General features: G+C 32.8%; 1 protein-coding gene across 7 annotated transcripts; it reads right to left on the bottom strand.

The window, feature by feature from the left end:
* Nucleotides 1-254: 254 nt before the first annotated feature.
* LOC130945695 (E3 ubiquitin-protein ligase makorin-like) lies at nt 255-8,590 on the bottom strand. Of its 7 annotated transcripts, none has more exons than XM_057874397.1 (7): nt 6,147-8,590; nt 4,544-6,029; nt 3,908-4,008; nt 3,158-3,242; nt 2,283-3,019; nt 1,906-1,975; nt 257-934 (listed from the first exon to the last, which is right to left on the bottom strand). In XM_057874397.1, exons 2-7 carry the CDS (start codon nt 4,580-4,582, stop codon nt 512-514), a joined length of 1,455 nt encoding a protein of 484 aa, XP_057730380.1. In that variant the 5' UTR covers nt 4,583-6,029; nt 6,147-8,590; the 3' UTR covers nt 257-511. The 7 variants fall into 7 exon arrangements, with proteins under 7 accessions (XP_057730386.1, XP_057730380.1, XP_057730379.1 ...); XM_057874396.1 differs by having other exon boundaries at nt 4,544-6,532; nt 6,614-8,590; XM_057874403.1 differs by lacking the exon at nt 6,147-8,590 and having other exon boundaries at nt 255-934; nt 4,544-4,757.
* Between the last annotated feature and the right edge of the window lie 3,819 nt (nt 8,591-12,409).

The raw sequence follows: 12,409 nt of genomic DNA, 5'->3' as shown, positions 1-12,409 counted from the left end.
TGAGAAAATCCCTCAATTGGATGGAGGACTACTAGATGGGGAAGTAAATGGAAAGCATTGTAAAGGAAGCCAGAGGAGTTAGTTAGGATGGGGATATTCAAGAAAGGGTTATATTGTATGGGGAGAATAGAATGACAGCAGAGAAGAATAACAACTTGAGAGTGAGGAGTCTAATTTCCCTAGACTCAAAGTGAGGAAAAGTGTGGCCATCATACTTTTGCATTTGCTGAATCTTTCAATACATATTCTCACATATTTCTTTCTTCCATTATTGTTGCATTATAGTTCTATTGCTGAGCTAACAATATATATATAACGAGAAAATTCCAAAGACAGACAGACATGAATATTAGGCTGCAAAATAAATTTCACCATCATATAGCATTTTGTTGATTCCTAAAGTTGTAGACAGTTTAAAATATCCAAACATTTTGTCCCAAAACAGCTAGGTGTTCAAATTCTTCAAAAGCAAGCTAAAGACGGCATTATAACTAAACCTTAATTAAATCCATTAATCATCATCAATGGATTCGCCATCACTGTCTTTGCCATCCCTGGCTTCATTGTCGCTGTATTCGTCATCACTGAATCCAAATACTGGCATACCAGACATCATCATTGATGATATAGCAGCATCAATAGGATCGAATTCTTCATCATCAAAATCATCATCACTATCAAAGAAATCATCCTGGGGAAAGAAATGTGAATCTCCGTAAGTAGGACCAGCCAGTTCATCAGCTAAAGCCATCTTCTCAATTGCACTCATATCATCGAACCACTCCATGTCTTTCAAGATGGAATAAAACTCATGAGGATGCAAATCAAATTCACTGAGCTGAGACATGATGTCATATTTGTTGAGATTGTCTCCTCCAATTTGAGGTTGTGGCCTGTTTTGCCTCTGTTTGCGCAAGACAGGTTTTACAGCATGCTGAAAGCAAGAATCAAAATATCATCAGGGTGGTCATTTGCTAAACTGTTGCAATAAAATAAATAAATAAACAATATTAATATGTCAATAAACAAAGCAAAGATTCAGAAGTGACTAAAAAATGAGAACTTTCTATTCATTTTGGATTTGTTATTATTAAGATTCTCATGAACATTTGGCAATGAGGCATCAGTTATCAGCTATTTAAACGCTCCGATTTCAAAAATAAAAAATTCAAGGGAATATACTCTCAACACATCTTCATTACACATCTGGTTAGAAATCAAGCTGCATTTGGTTGGAAGGAGTTTCGCGGATTATAAAATGCTAATATGGTCATGTTGATTTTGTAACAAAAGGTTATGTATAATCCAATTCAAGGAGTGACAAAACACAATTAAGCTCTGTTTGGATATTGTACTGAAACATAAATATGGAGCTGGAGACAGAGACATTGGGATAGAGACATAGAAAATTGTCTCTGTATCTTGTTTGGCAAAATACGGATACAAAGATTGAAAAATTTAAGAGTCAGTTTTGCTTCCATCTTCTTACCATTGACACCAAACCACCATCTACTTTCTTCCAACACCATTCTTAACCGATAAAAATTTCCATCTCTCTCCGTTGTTGTGCCCCCCATTTTGGATTGTGAAGAAAATATGTAAATTGCTGTCTATAAAACAATTTTTTTCCTGTTTCTATATATTTCCTTCTTTCCAAACATCTTTCTGTCTTTGTTTTTCTATTTCTATTTCTATATATTTCCATCTTGGGGCAGAAACCTGACAGAACTTTAGAGAACATGTATAGGTGCATAGAAAGACATAGTGAGAATATCCATCTTAATGAAAAGAGAGACACGGAGACAGCATTTATTGCTCTATGTCTGATATTGCTTACATAGTCAAGTTTAAAATGAGGCATGGATAAAATAAAAGAAACTACGAGAGAGATGGAAACTCGATTACCTTATACATACAACTAGATCCATGAGGGCACTGCCTGGTTCCAAATTTAAAATACTTGCAATCAATCAACCTGGAAAAAGATAAAAAATAATCATGATCATCAGATAGTTCGCTAATTAGACTCAACTGAGTGTAAGAGCTCTTTTTAACAAGAAAATATGGATTCCGGTGCAATGAATGCATATTAGTGGACCCGAGTTCACTAATTTGAGTAAAGTGAACTAAACAGGATAACAGACCATATTTAGATGCATGCATCTTATTAGATCAACTCAACCAATTGCCAAAAATAATTTCAAGGAAAAACAAACCAATCACTAAACATTCAATTCCAAATAAAGACTCTGCAGAAGAAAGAAAAATAGAGAAGAAATTACTTGCAGTTCGCCTTGTAATTGTCAATAATTGCCTGTTTTTCTTCCTTTGTAGCATACCAAATGTCACTTTGAACATAAAAAGATGAATGCTTGCGGCACACAGGGCAGTCCATTGCATTGGTTGGGGCCATACTGCGCCACCTGATGATGCAATCTAAACAGAAAGGATGGTCACATTCAGGTAGCAAACCAAACTTGCGCTGAGATGGTCTAGGCTTCCGCAGAACGCGCTCCAGGCAAACACTGCATTCTATATCTTGACTATTCTTCATTATCTCAGCCTTTTCCTTGCATATCTTTGTGTGGTTCGACCTTTGTTCCAGATTAGTTGGATGCAGACAAGGCTTTCTGCAGTACAAGCAGAGGATTCCATGAATTTTGGTACACTTATCCCCTGAGGTACAGTTGGCCGCATCAAATTCACAGAACAAATTCTCATCCAGCATAGCAGCAGCGCTCGATTCACCAACTTCACAATGAGTCCCTTGAGAATGTTGATTCTTGTGTTGTAAGCTACTAGTGTGTTTGTCAGTTGGTGACAACACTTTCGTATCCGCCTTCCGAACCCAAGTAAACTTTCCCTTAGCAGCACTATGAGTCATGGCAGATTGTGAAACCAAAGATACAGGTCCATTTGCTGAAGTTGATGCTGATGCTGATGCCTGTGATGGTTTGACATGCCTATTCCTGCATTGACTGCCATAAGCACAGTAGCCCTTCTGATAGAACAAGCAAATCTGTTTATCAAAGGAGAAACCAAAGTGTGAACAAAAAGATTATATATTAATTAGTAGGTAAATAGTACTATAGAAGACAGAAAGAACTATATAGTCTCCTACATCTGAAGATACAAGAATTGTAAAGTCGTCACCTACATCTGAAGAAGCCTCATTTCTCTCATGGGAGAAGCAACACAGCTCCCCTTTCAAACATGTTCCACGGGCATAGAACTTGCAAAATCTAAAAAAAGCATTGATCAAACAATAAAATCAAATCAAATCAAAATCAACTAATAAGTGGAATTCATTGAAAGGATTAGCAATGCACTATTAAGTTAAACTCTAAAATAAAATCACTGATCAGAATCAGATCATAGATCAAACCCTAAAACATAGAACTTGCAAACTCTAAAGCAATTCATGGATAAGGAAATAAATCAAATAATAAGTTATGAATTCAATGAAGAAAGTGACAATGCCAAAGCAGAGAAACCCTAAACCCTAAAACATAGAACTTGCAACCTTTTACACAATTTCATCAATAAAATAAATAAAATGAAACAAATAGAATCATCCAAGAAGCGAGGAAATTCATTGAAAACGTTAACAATGTAGAAGGAGAACTATGCAAGACCCTATGTTTAGAGATATTTCATTATTTGCACAGAAAGAATTCCTTTCACTAGCATAAAAAAGATAATACATTACTCAACAATGATATTTCTAATGGAAGCAAAAATTAAAAAAAAAAGTAAAAGAAAGAGAAAAAAAAGTGAGAAAACTCTAAAGAAAGTAGTTGGAAAAAGTTGACACTGAATATTTCGTAAAACAGTAACCCTAAGAGAAACTGGTGAAAAAAGAAAATGCAACGATGGAAGAGGAATCAGAAGAGTTGAGGAAATGCACCTGTTGCTTTTGGCGGTGGCCATGGCGAAAGCGATCGATGAAGCTTTTTCTGAGTGTGATAGAGTTCGTATTTTGGCGGCACAGTGCTTTTTTTCTTTTCTCTTTTGTTTGAAAAATAAAATTATAGATTAAAAGTTAAAAAAGGGGATAGGTGAGACCTTAAAATAAGACTGTTTGGACCAAGTCCGTTAACTTTTGTCCGTTTAATATTTTAAACAGACAGATTTTTAATTTTGATATTACGTCCGTAAAAATGAAATTTAATGGGTTTAATCTAATTAATTCGTGAAATAAATGAGTTAACCTATAATACAATAATACACTGAAAGAAAAAATGGCCCAAAATTAGTAGTTTAGTTCAAAAATTATTTTTTTAATTTTTAATTAAAAATAATCTATTTAAATAAAAATAAAAGAGTTGGTTTATTTAGCTCAATAAACTTATCTTAAATAGGTTAAACTTTTTTTATTGACAGCGGGGCAAGAATGTCTAAAAAAAATAAACTAGATTACGATTGTTCTAAAAAAAAATGTTTAAGGAGTTTGCAAGAAATACGAAGAGGTAAACTAAAAAAAATATGACCGTCCAAAGGATAAACTGACCATAATTAGCCAATCCATCTGCACAAGAATTACCTCTCTAAATTGATGTTGAATCCGCCAACATGATAACATGTTGCACCTCTCCCTAACAGCCAGAATAAGAACTCTAGATGAATGCAAATAAGTGTCATCATGCAGAAGAAGACGAACAGCAACAGCCGAATCAACCTCAATAGAAATATGATCATAGCAAGACTCACAGCCAACTCTACTCCCATTAAAATATCCTAAAATTCTGCTAAAGTAACCATGGAGAAAGCTAAGTTTGCACTAAAACAAGGCAGGAACCGACCATCATTATCTCTAATGATACCACCACAAGCATCTCTCCCATTTTTAAACACCAAACCATCTGTATTCAACTTAACAAATGGAGAATCAGGAGGGATCCATTTAATTTGTTTTTCAACATAATTGCCTACAACCTGCTGAACTCGACTAGTCTCATCTTGACCATACCGAAAATCCTTAGCAAGGTGGAGAGCAACATTGGCTATCTTTACATCTTCCTTAATAACATCTCCAAGATAGAAAATGAATTTATTTCTTTGGTACCATAAGGAATTTATTGTTGTGATAAAAAGAAGGGGCCAATACTGCCCTTAAGAAGGAGATTTGGGTGATAAATTTTCTAACAACCAACACAAAAGAGAAGAGTTAAAAAAATTACTTGGACCCAAACTATTATCAATGCTCATTTACGTTCTTCTCGCAACTCTATAATCACCGAGCACGTGAAGCAAAGATTTAGGAGCTTTTCCACAAATAGCACATCCATCAAACTCTGCCATATGTCTTCTAACACACTACTCATTTGTCAAAAGCACTTGATTCGCAACAAGCCAACAGAAAGATCTCAATCGCTGCGGAATCTCCAGCTTCCAAATTCTAGAAAAGAGATAAGCATTTGACTCATTCGCAGGATTTGAATAGACAGCACAAGCCGATGTAATCGAAAAAATACCATTTGCAACATGGAGCCAAGTCAAGTAATCAACGCTTAACTCTGGTTCGGGAGGCTTGATGGACGCAAAAATGGGATACCAATCTTCCCCCAATAGGGTCATGATACGGTCAAAGTTCCAATTGCTATCAATCACGTACTCACAAACTTGATCATCTAATATCTCCTCGGTGACTTTCGGCTAAGCAAAATCAACAAGTCTCCGGATATCAGGAATCCATTGGTCAGACCAAAAGTTAAACTCAGCTCCAGAATCAATCCTCCAAATAAGATTGTTTTCAAAATCTTTCCATACCAAATAGATACCTTGCCAACCATTTGATATGGTTCTGATATGTTTAATCCTAGGAAGGAGTGCTTCTCCACACCCATATTTACTTTGCATCACTTTGACCTAAAGGGCTTCCCGATCATGAACAAGCTTCCAGGATAATTTTATCAAATTAGCTTTATCCAAAACTCTCGTTAGTCTGAAGCCGAGACCCCGTGAGATTTTGGCGAAGAAATCTTTCCCCCGACTAAGGAGATGATGTTTATTAACCAAATTGGCTCTTCCTTGGATTAAATTATAGAAAATACTATCAATTCTATCACAAATCTTCAAAGGAAGCTTCATATGTATAACCTAAGACGAAATAGTGGATAATGTAGATTGCGTTAGAGTGATTCTACCAGCCAAAGAAAGATTCTGAGCTTTCCAAGAATTGAGCCAATTCAACATTCTATCAAGAATGAATTGGAAGTCTTCCTTTCATGCCCTTCCACGTAGCAAAGGAACTCCCAAATACTTGCAAAATCCGTCATAAGTCTCATCCCAAGAACATTACTAAGGTTATGTTTCCTTTCCAAATGCAAATTATCAGAGAAGAAGACATAAAATTTAGAAAAATTAACCTTTTGGCCTGAACAACAAAAAAAATGGTCTAAGATATCCTGCACCACTTGCACCTGCTTTGTAGTAGCTTTCGAAAATAAGACAATGTTATTAGCAAAACAAATGTGAGAAAAATCCAGTCCCCCTCTATTAAGCGTAATCGGTTCCCAAAAATGATGCTCAACTGCAAAAGAAACAATTTGGGATAGGCGCTCAATACACAACACAAATAAATAAGGAGAGATAGGATCCCCATGCCGAATACCTCTAGAGGGCAGGAAAGATGTTGGTGGAGTACCATTCCACATAACTTTTATCTCCGCCGAAGAATAGCAGTGATAGATCATATCAACCAAATTCTCTGGAATATTAGTTTTGAGATCAATTTTAATAGTCATAAAATCACCATCCTCCTTCTTATACCGCATAGATTGTAGAACTTATTGTGTAATTATTATCAGCGTTTTGCTTCCCCGAAACCAAGTTAGATTGCGAGAAACTAATCAGCTTAGGCATAACTTCTTTTAATCTTTATGATAAAATCTTGGTAATAAGCTTATATGAGACATTGCATAACCCAATAGGCCAAAAATACACTATAGTTTTAGGATTATCCACTTTTAGAATAAGAGAAATAAAAGTACTATTTGCTACCTGAATTTTCTGATGATTCTAAAACACTCTATCTACCCATCTGATAAGAGTTTTTAATGACTCCCAATTACTTTGATAGAACATAGGTGGCAAACCATCTGAACCCGGAGATTTACAAGCACCCGTGGAGAAAAGAACATATCTACTTTTTTTTTTTCCAGGTGAGATATCTTTATCCAAACGCTCATTTTCTTCATTAGTAAACATAGAGAATAGTCAAGGGCTTCAAACTTCTCATATTCACTATTATCCGTATAGAGATTCAGAAAATAATTAACACTGAGTTCCTTCAGCTGCTGATTATCTTCAATCCAACTACCTTCTTGATTTTTTAGCATACTCACTTAATTCCTTCTTTTCCTAACCGTTACTAGGCTATGAAAATAAGAGGTATTTCTATCACCATAATTAATCTACTTGCACCAGGAATATCGCTTCCAATAAATCTCCTCTTGAATTAATAAAGAATTCAATTCCTTCCATATGGACTTTTACAAATCCTCCAGATTCGAGTTCACTTCAAAAGATAAGTTTGTAGAAATTTTCTGGAGTCTAGCTAAAAATTGTGATTTTCTTCTAGCTAAGTTTTCAAAGACCTTTGCATTTCAAAGTTTAGCGTCAGACATGAACGACGACACATTTTTCTACAGAGGATTTGTAGAGCTCTAGCTATTAGGTAGCAAATTCTAAAAATCATTATGAATCAACCACGAACCTAAAAATTTGAAAGGCGGCATCAGAACATTTTCTAGGCCTCTCATATCTAATAAGATGGGGACATTATCAGACTTTAGTTTGAATAAGTGTTTCGTAGCAGCCTGAAAGAAACGCTAAGATCACAAGATATTCACCACATACCTATCTAGCCTTCTTCGAACTGTGCCACATTACCAGGTGAAGGGAACCAATATATATCCTGTAATCCAGAATCTAATAAACAAGCAGTAAAATGATGATGATATCTTGACAAACTTAAGTTTCTATCAGTATTAGCACTACTTAAGACAAAATTAAAATCATCTCCAACACACTATTTTCTTTGCGCCTGATCCGCTAACCGTCTAATATTAGACCATAATTCTAATCGAGGACCCAGATGCGGCAAATTGTATACCACATTAAAGAACCAAGGCACCTTATTATAGAAAGAGACTTTAAGATGATTGAATTGTCTATAGAATTCTAGATGATCAACTTTTCTACTACAATCGTTCCACAAGACCCAAACTCCATTTTAGAACCCGACATCTTTCACTAGATGCCAAGAAAAAAAACCCAATTTACTCGCAATTTTTTGTTGTTTTAATTCCAAAGACATGAGTTTCTAACAAACAAAGCAAATGCGAATGGAATTTTTCACACAAATCTCTAACCAATCTAAAAAATCCTTTGAACTTGCACCTCTACAATTTCAAGTTATTATATTCATAAATAAAATAATAATAACAGAACAAAAGACAGAGAGAAATAAATAATAAAATTACTGAACATCTTTCTGCACAGAGGTATAATCCTCCCCCACCATGTGAGTAGATGTCTTCTCCAATTCTGGAGTACTAGACACTGCCACTTCTATCTCGAAAGCTTGAAAAATATACAAGTAAAACAATGAAAATAAGTAGTTTAGTAGTTGTAGTTTTTTTTATACTTATTGACGGTCAAATCAAACTTCACTTATTGCATTTTTTAATATAATATAGTTATTCATACTATTGTTGTAATAGATATTAATTTAATGTGTATAAAAAAATAAAAAAAATTAATTGAGATAACAAATTACTTATAATTTAACAAAAAAAATATTTTGTTCAAATTTTAAAAATAACAAAAGAAAATATTTTGTTCAAATTTTAAAAATAACAAAAGAAATATTTTTTATAAATTATATATAATAAAAATATTTTTAAAAAGATATACATCTATCTTTTTCACATCCCTCTTATATATAATTATATATAGTATAAATATATATTCATAGGTCAGGTCACAGTAAATCAAACTACAAGTTATATTAGGAGTGGCAAACGGGTCTAAATCCGTCGGGCCAGCCTGCGTAACCTGTCAAAAAAGGCGGATTGGGCTGAAAAATTGGGACAGCCAAATAGCAAAAGCCCGCCTAACCCGCACCGCTTAAACCGCGGGTGGGGCGGGCTTCCCCGCCGGGCTTAGTATTTTTTAGTGAGGGGTATTTTTACAATTTTTTTTGTCAAAATCTAACTTCCCCCAACCTAACTTACAAGAGTATGAAGATAAAAGTTGAGTGGTTTTGATTATGTTTATGTTACTTTAGAGACAATATTTATAATTATGTTTTAAATTATATTTATTTTGTTTTGGAGAGAATATTTATACTTATGTTTTGGATGAACACTTGGTTTATAATTATGTTTATTAGACATTTATAATTACAAAGATTTTAATGTTTATGAATATAAAAATATAATTTTTTATACCTTTAGAAATTATAAATTTATTAATGTGATTGTGAAGTTAAATATATTATTTAATAGTTAATAGAAAAAAAAAAGAATTTTAGCAGACTTAGCCTGCCAGCCCGTTAATCCGCAGTTAGGCAGGACGGAACGGGTCAGCCCACCAAAAAAGGGGCTTCTGGCAAGACGGGGTGGGCTTCCCCGCTTGCCACCCATAAGTTATATAACTTATTTTTATTTCTAATTCTAAGCTTGGTCCTTAATTTCTTTGAGAGGTCATTTTAGTCCTTGACTTTTGTTTATTAGACATTGATTTTTAAATTTTTAAATTATAACACATTTTTTTTCTTTGATAATTTTTGTTTATTTGGTGCGGCCGGGGACAAAACTGTCTCTTTTATATATGTTTAATTACCTATACCTCACAATTTAAAAGTTTATCAACTAACCTTTATTAAACAAATATGAAAAACTAGTGATTACCCAAAAAAAAAATTTGAAACCTATTTGACATTTTACTCTTTATTTTGTTTTAAGTTCTTAAATGGTTCAAGTTTGTTTTTAACAAATTATATCAACATTTTATTTCATTAATGATATTAAGAATTAGGATAAACTATACATTTTATCTCTAATATTTATTTAATTTAATTTAATTTTATTCATAATATTTAAAATAAATTTTAATTCTATCCATATTGTTAATTTTTCGCAACCAAATTTTAGTCGATTTTCGTTTCCAATTTTGCTCTTCAAATTTTATTCCAAATCCTCCATTTCCTAACTTTAAAAGTATTTTATTTGCACCCCAAAACGTTGGAGAAAAAAAGAAAAAAAAAAAACGTATTTGGTTGTAAGAATAACACAAATATAATTTGACACAAAATATACACAAATTTTATGACATGTTTAGTGATAATGTATTTAATACATTTATCTAATTCAAAAGTCAATTTTATCTTCAAATCAAAATAATTTCAATATCAATATCACCATCATTATCATTATCAATTTCTACCACCACCACTATAATCATTGCTAATTTTCAATCTTATTTTAAATAAATATAATTAACAACCCCAATTTAAATATCACTTAAAGAATTTAAATTAAAAAACAAAAAATTAAAAAATTAAAAGAAAGACAAAAATAAACCTAAAATGAGGCAGGATGAGGGTTGGAGGTGAGGCAAATGACAGGAAAGACGATAAGTAATAGCCAAGGACGATGCAGAGACAAATGACAATGTTGGACGACGTTCTTTGTGATCACAGTTATGGCAGTGTTTGGCAGAAACAACCTTTTTTGTGTTTGCGATTACGACAATATCAAATCTGCAATGACAATCAACCACTCTAGTCACCAACACTCTTTTTTTCATCACTAGACGAAGACAAAAATGAAGGAAATAGAGGAAGCAAAGACAACATCGTCAGGGACAGTGGCACCAAAGAGGAGAGAATGAGAAAGAGAGATCCAGAGAAAGATGTTGATCTTAGATCAAAGATAAACACGAAGTGCTTCATTTGTGTAGCTACTTGATAGATCTGGGATAAATGATAGAGGATGAGGATGAAACAGATTTGGAGAGAAAGAGTTGAGACATAATAGCAATGAAGGTCATAAGAGATAAAAAGGAGAAGAGAAAAAAAAACGTTAATGTAAGTTGGACAATTTTAAAATTTTGAAAAATTAATAAGAATAAAGTTGTTTAAAAATGTATTTTAATCTGTGTTGCAAGTAAAATATTCATGTCTCTTTTATTTTAAAAAGATACCAAATATATATTTTTTATGGGTAGTTATGTTAATTGTAGCTCTCTTGAATTTGTCTGGCAAAATAAATAATATACATGTATTGTTGTGTGTGTCTTTGATATATATGGACATGTTAGGAAATTATTTAATTTTTTAATTTATTTGTAGGCAATGCATATATTAATTATGATAACAAATTATGTTATTTCAAATCAAATGATTAATTTATGTAACGGTAATCTCATTTATTATTATAAATGCTAAATTGAATAAGTCATGATTATTTTTTATTTAGAATTAAATGAAAATAAAACCATATATTATTTTTATGGGTTTTAGATATTATTTTTATTTGGACTATAAAATTTAATGAGTGCCATGTTCAAACATAAATAGTGACTTCAAAGTTTTGAATCCCAATATACCAAAGCTACTTCAACAATTCTTTTCCCATCAAAATTACAATTCAGCCATCCTAAAAATACAAAAGATTTTAGTTGAAGAAGACTTTTTTATTAATTTTTAATTTTTAATTTTTATAAATAAAGATACATTTCTGTACTATGATATATAATTTTTGGTTATTTAATATAAATAATTTAAATTATAAAATAATTTATTTCAACATGAACATGAACTAAACGCAATGCAAGAGGCACAAACTTAATAGAAGGACAACTTATTATGAAATTTTTTATAGACAAACATAATAAAGTTTGCCCTAATCGCATTTTAAGCGTGTCCTAATCCTATTTTTTATTCTAAATTTGAACCCACTTACATTATTAACAGGGTTAAGTATTTTTTTGTTCTTAAGATTTGGGATCAAAATTAAAATTATTTTCGACCTTTTTTATATTCAAATTATCCTCAACATCATAAAACGTTATAAAATCGTCTTTTTTATTCTAAAAAGATAAATTTATCCTTAAAAACATAAAATTTAAAATTAAAAAATACAAAAAATAAATTATAAAATAAAAAAATTAAACTCCATTCTCCTGCTCCATTCCAGATTCCACCATCATCTTCAGCTTACCCCTCCCTCATCAACATCCTTTCATCTCTCTCATCTATTCCTAAAAAGACACTCACGCAGCTGCGCCGCCAACTTCCTAACCGGTGCCGACGAGCTTCAATCCGCAACAAACTGCCGCCTATCAACTCGCCGGTGACGACGACCACAGCCACCACGAAGGGAGTCTCCAGCCCCGTCGA

Source organism: Arachis stenosperma, chromosome 8 (assembly GCF_014773155.1).
Source record: "Arachis stenosperma cultivar V10309 chromosome 8, arast.V10309.gnm1.PFL2, whole genome shotgun sequence".
In the NCBI taxonomy this organism is placed as follows: domain Eukaryota; kingdom Viridiplantae; phylum Streptophyta; class Magnoliopsida; order Fabales; family Fabaceae; genus Arachis; species Arachis stenosperma.
The sequence above is the reverse complement of the archived record's forward strand: the minus strand, read 5'-3'. Positions and strand labels throughout refer to the sequence as shown.

Excerpts from the sequence above, each read along its gene's own strand:
- LOC130945695 (XM_057874397.1), bottom strand. The coding sequence starts at position 4,582 with ATGTTATCATGTTGGCGGATTCAACATCAATTTAGAGAG. Across the intron at positions 4,009-4,543 it reads TTCAACATCAATTTAGAGAG|AGAAAAGAAAAAAAGCACTG; the intron begins GTAATTCTTGTG and ends TTCAAACAAAAG. Across the intron at positions 3,020-3,157 it reads GAAATGAGGCTTCTTCAGAT|ATTTGCTTGTTCTATCAGAA; the intron begins GTAGGTGACGAC and ends TTTGATAAACAG.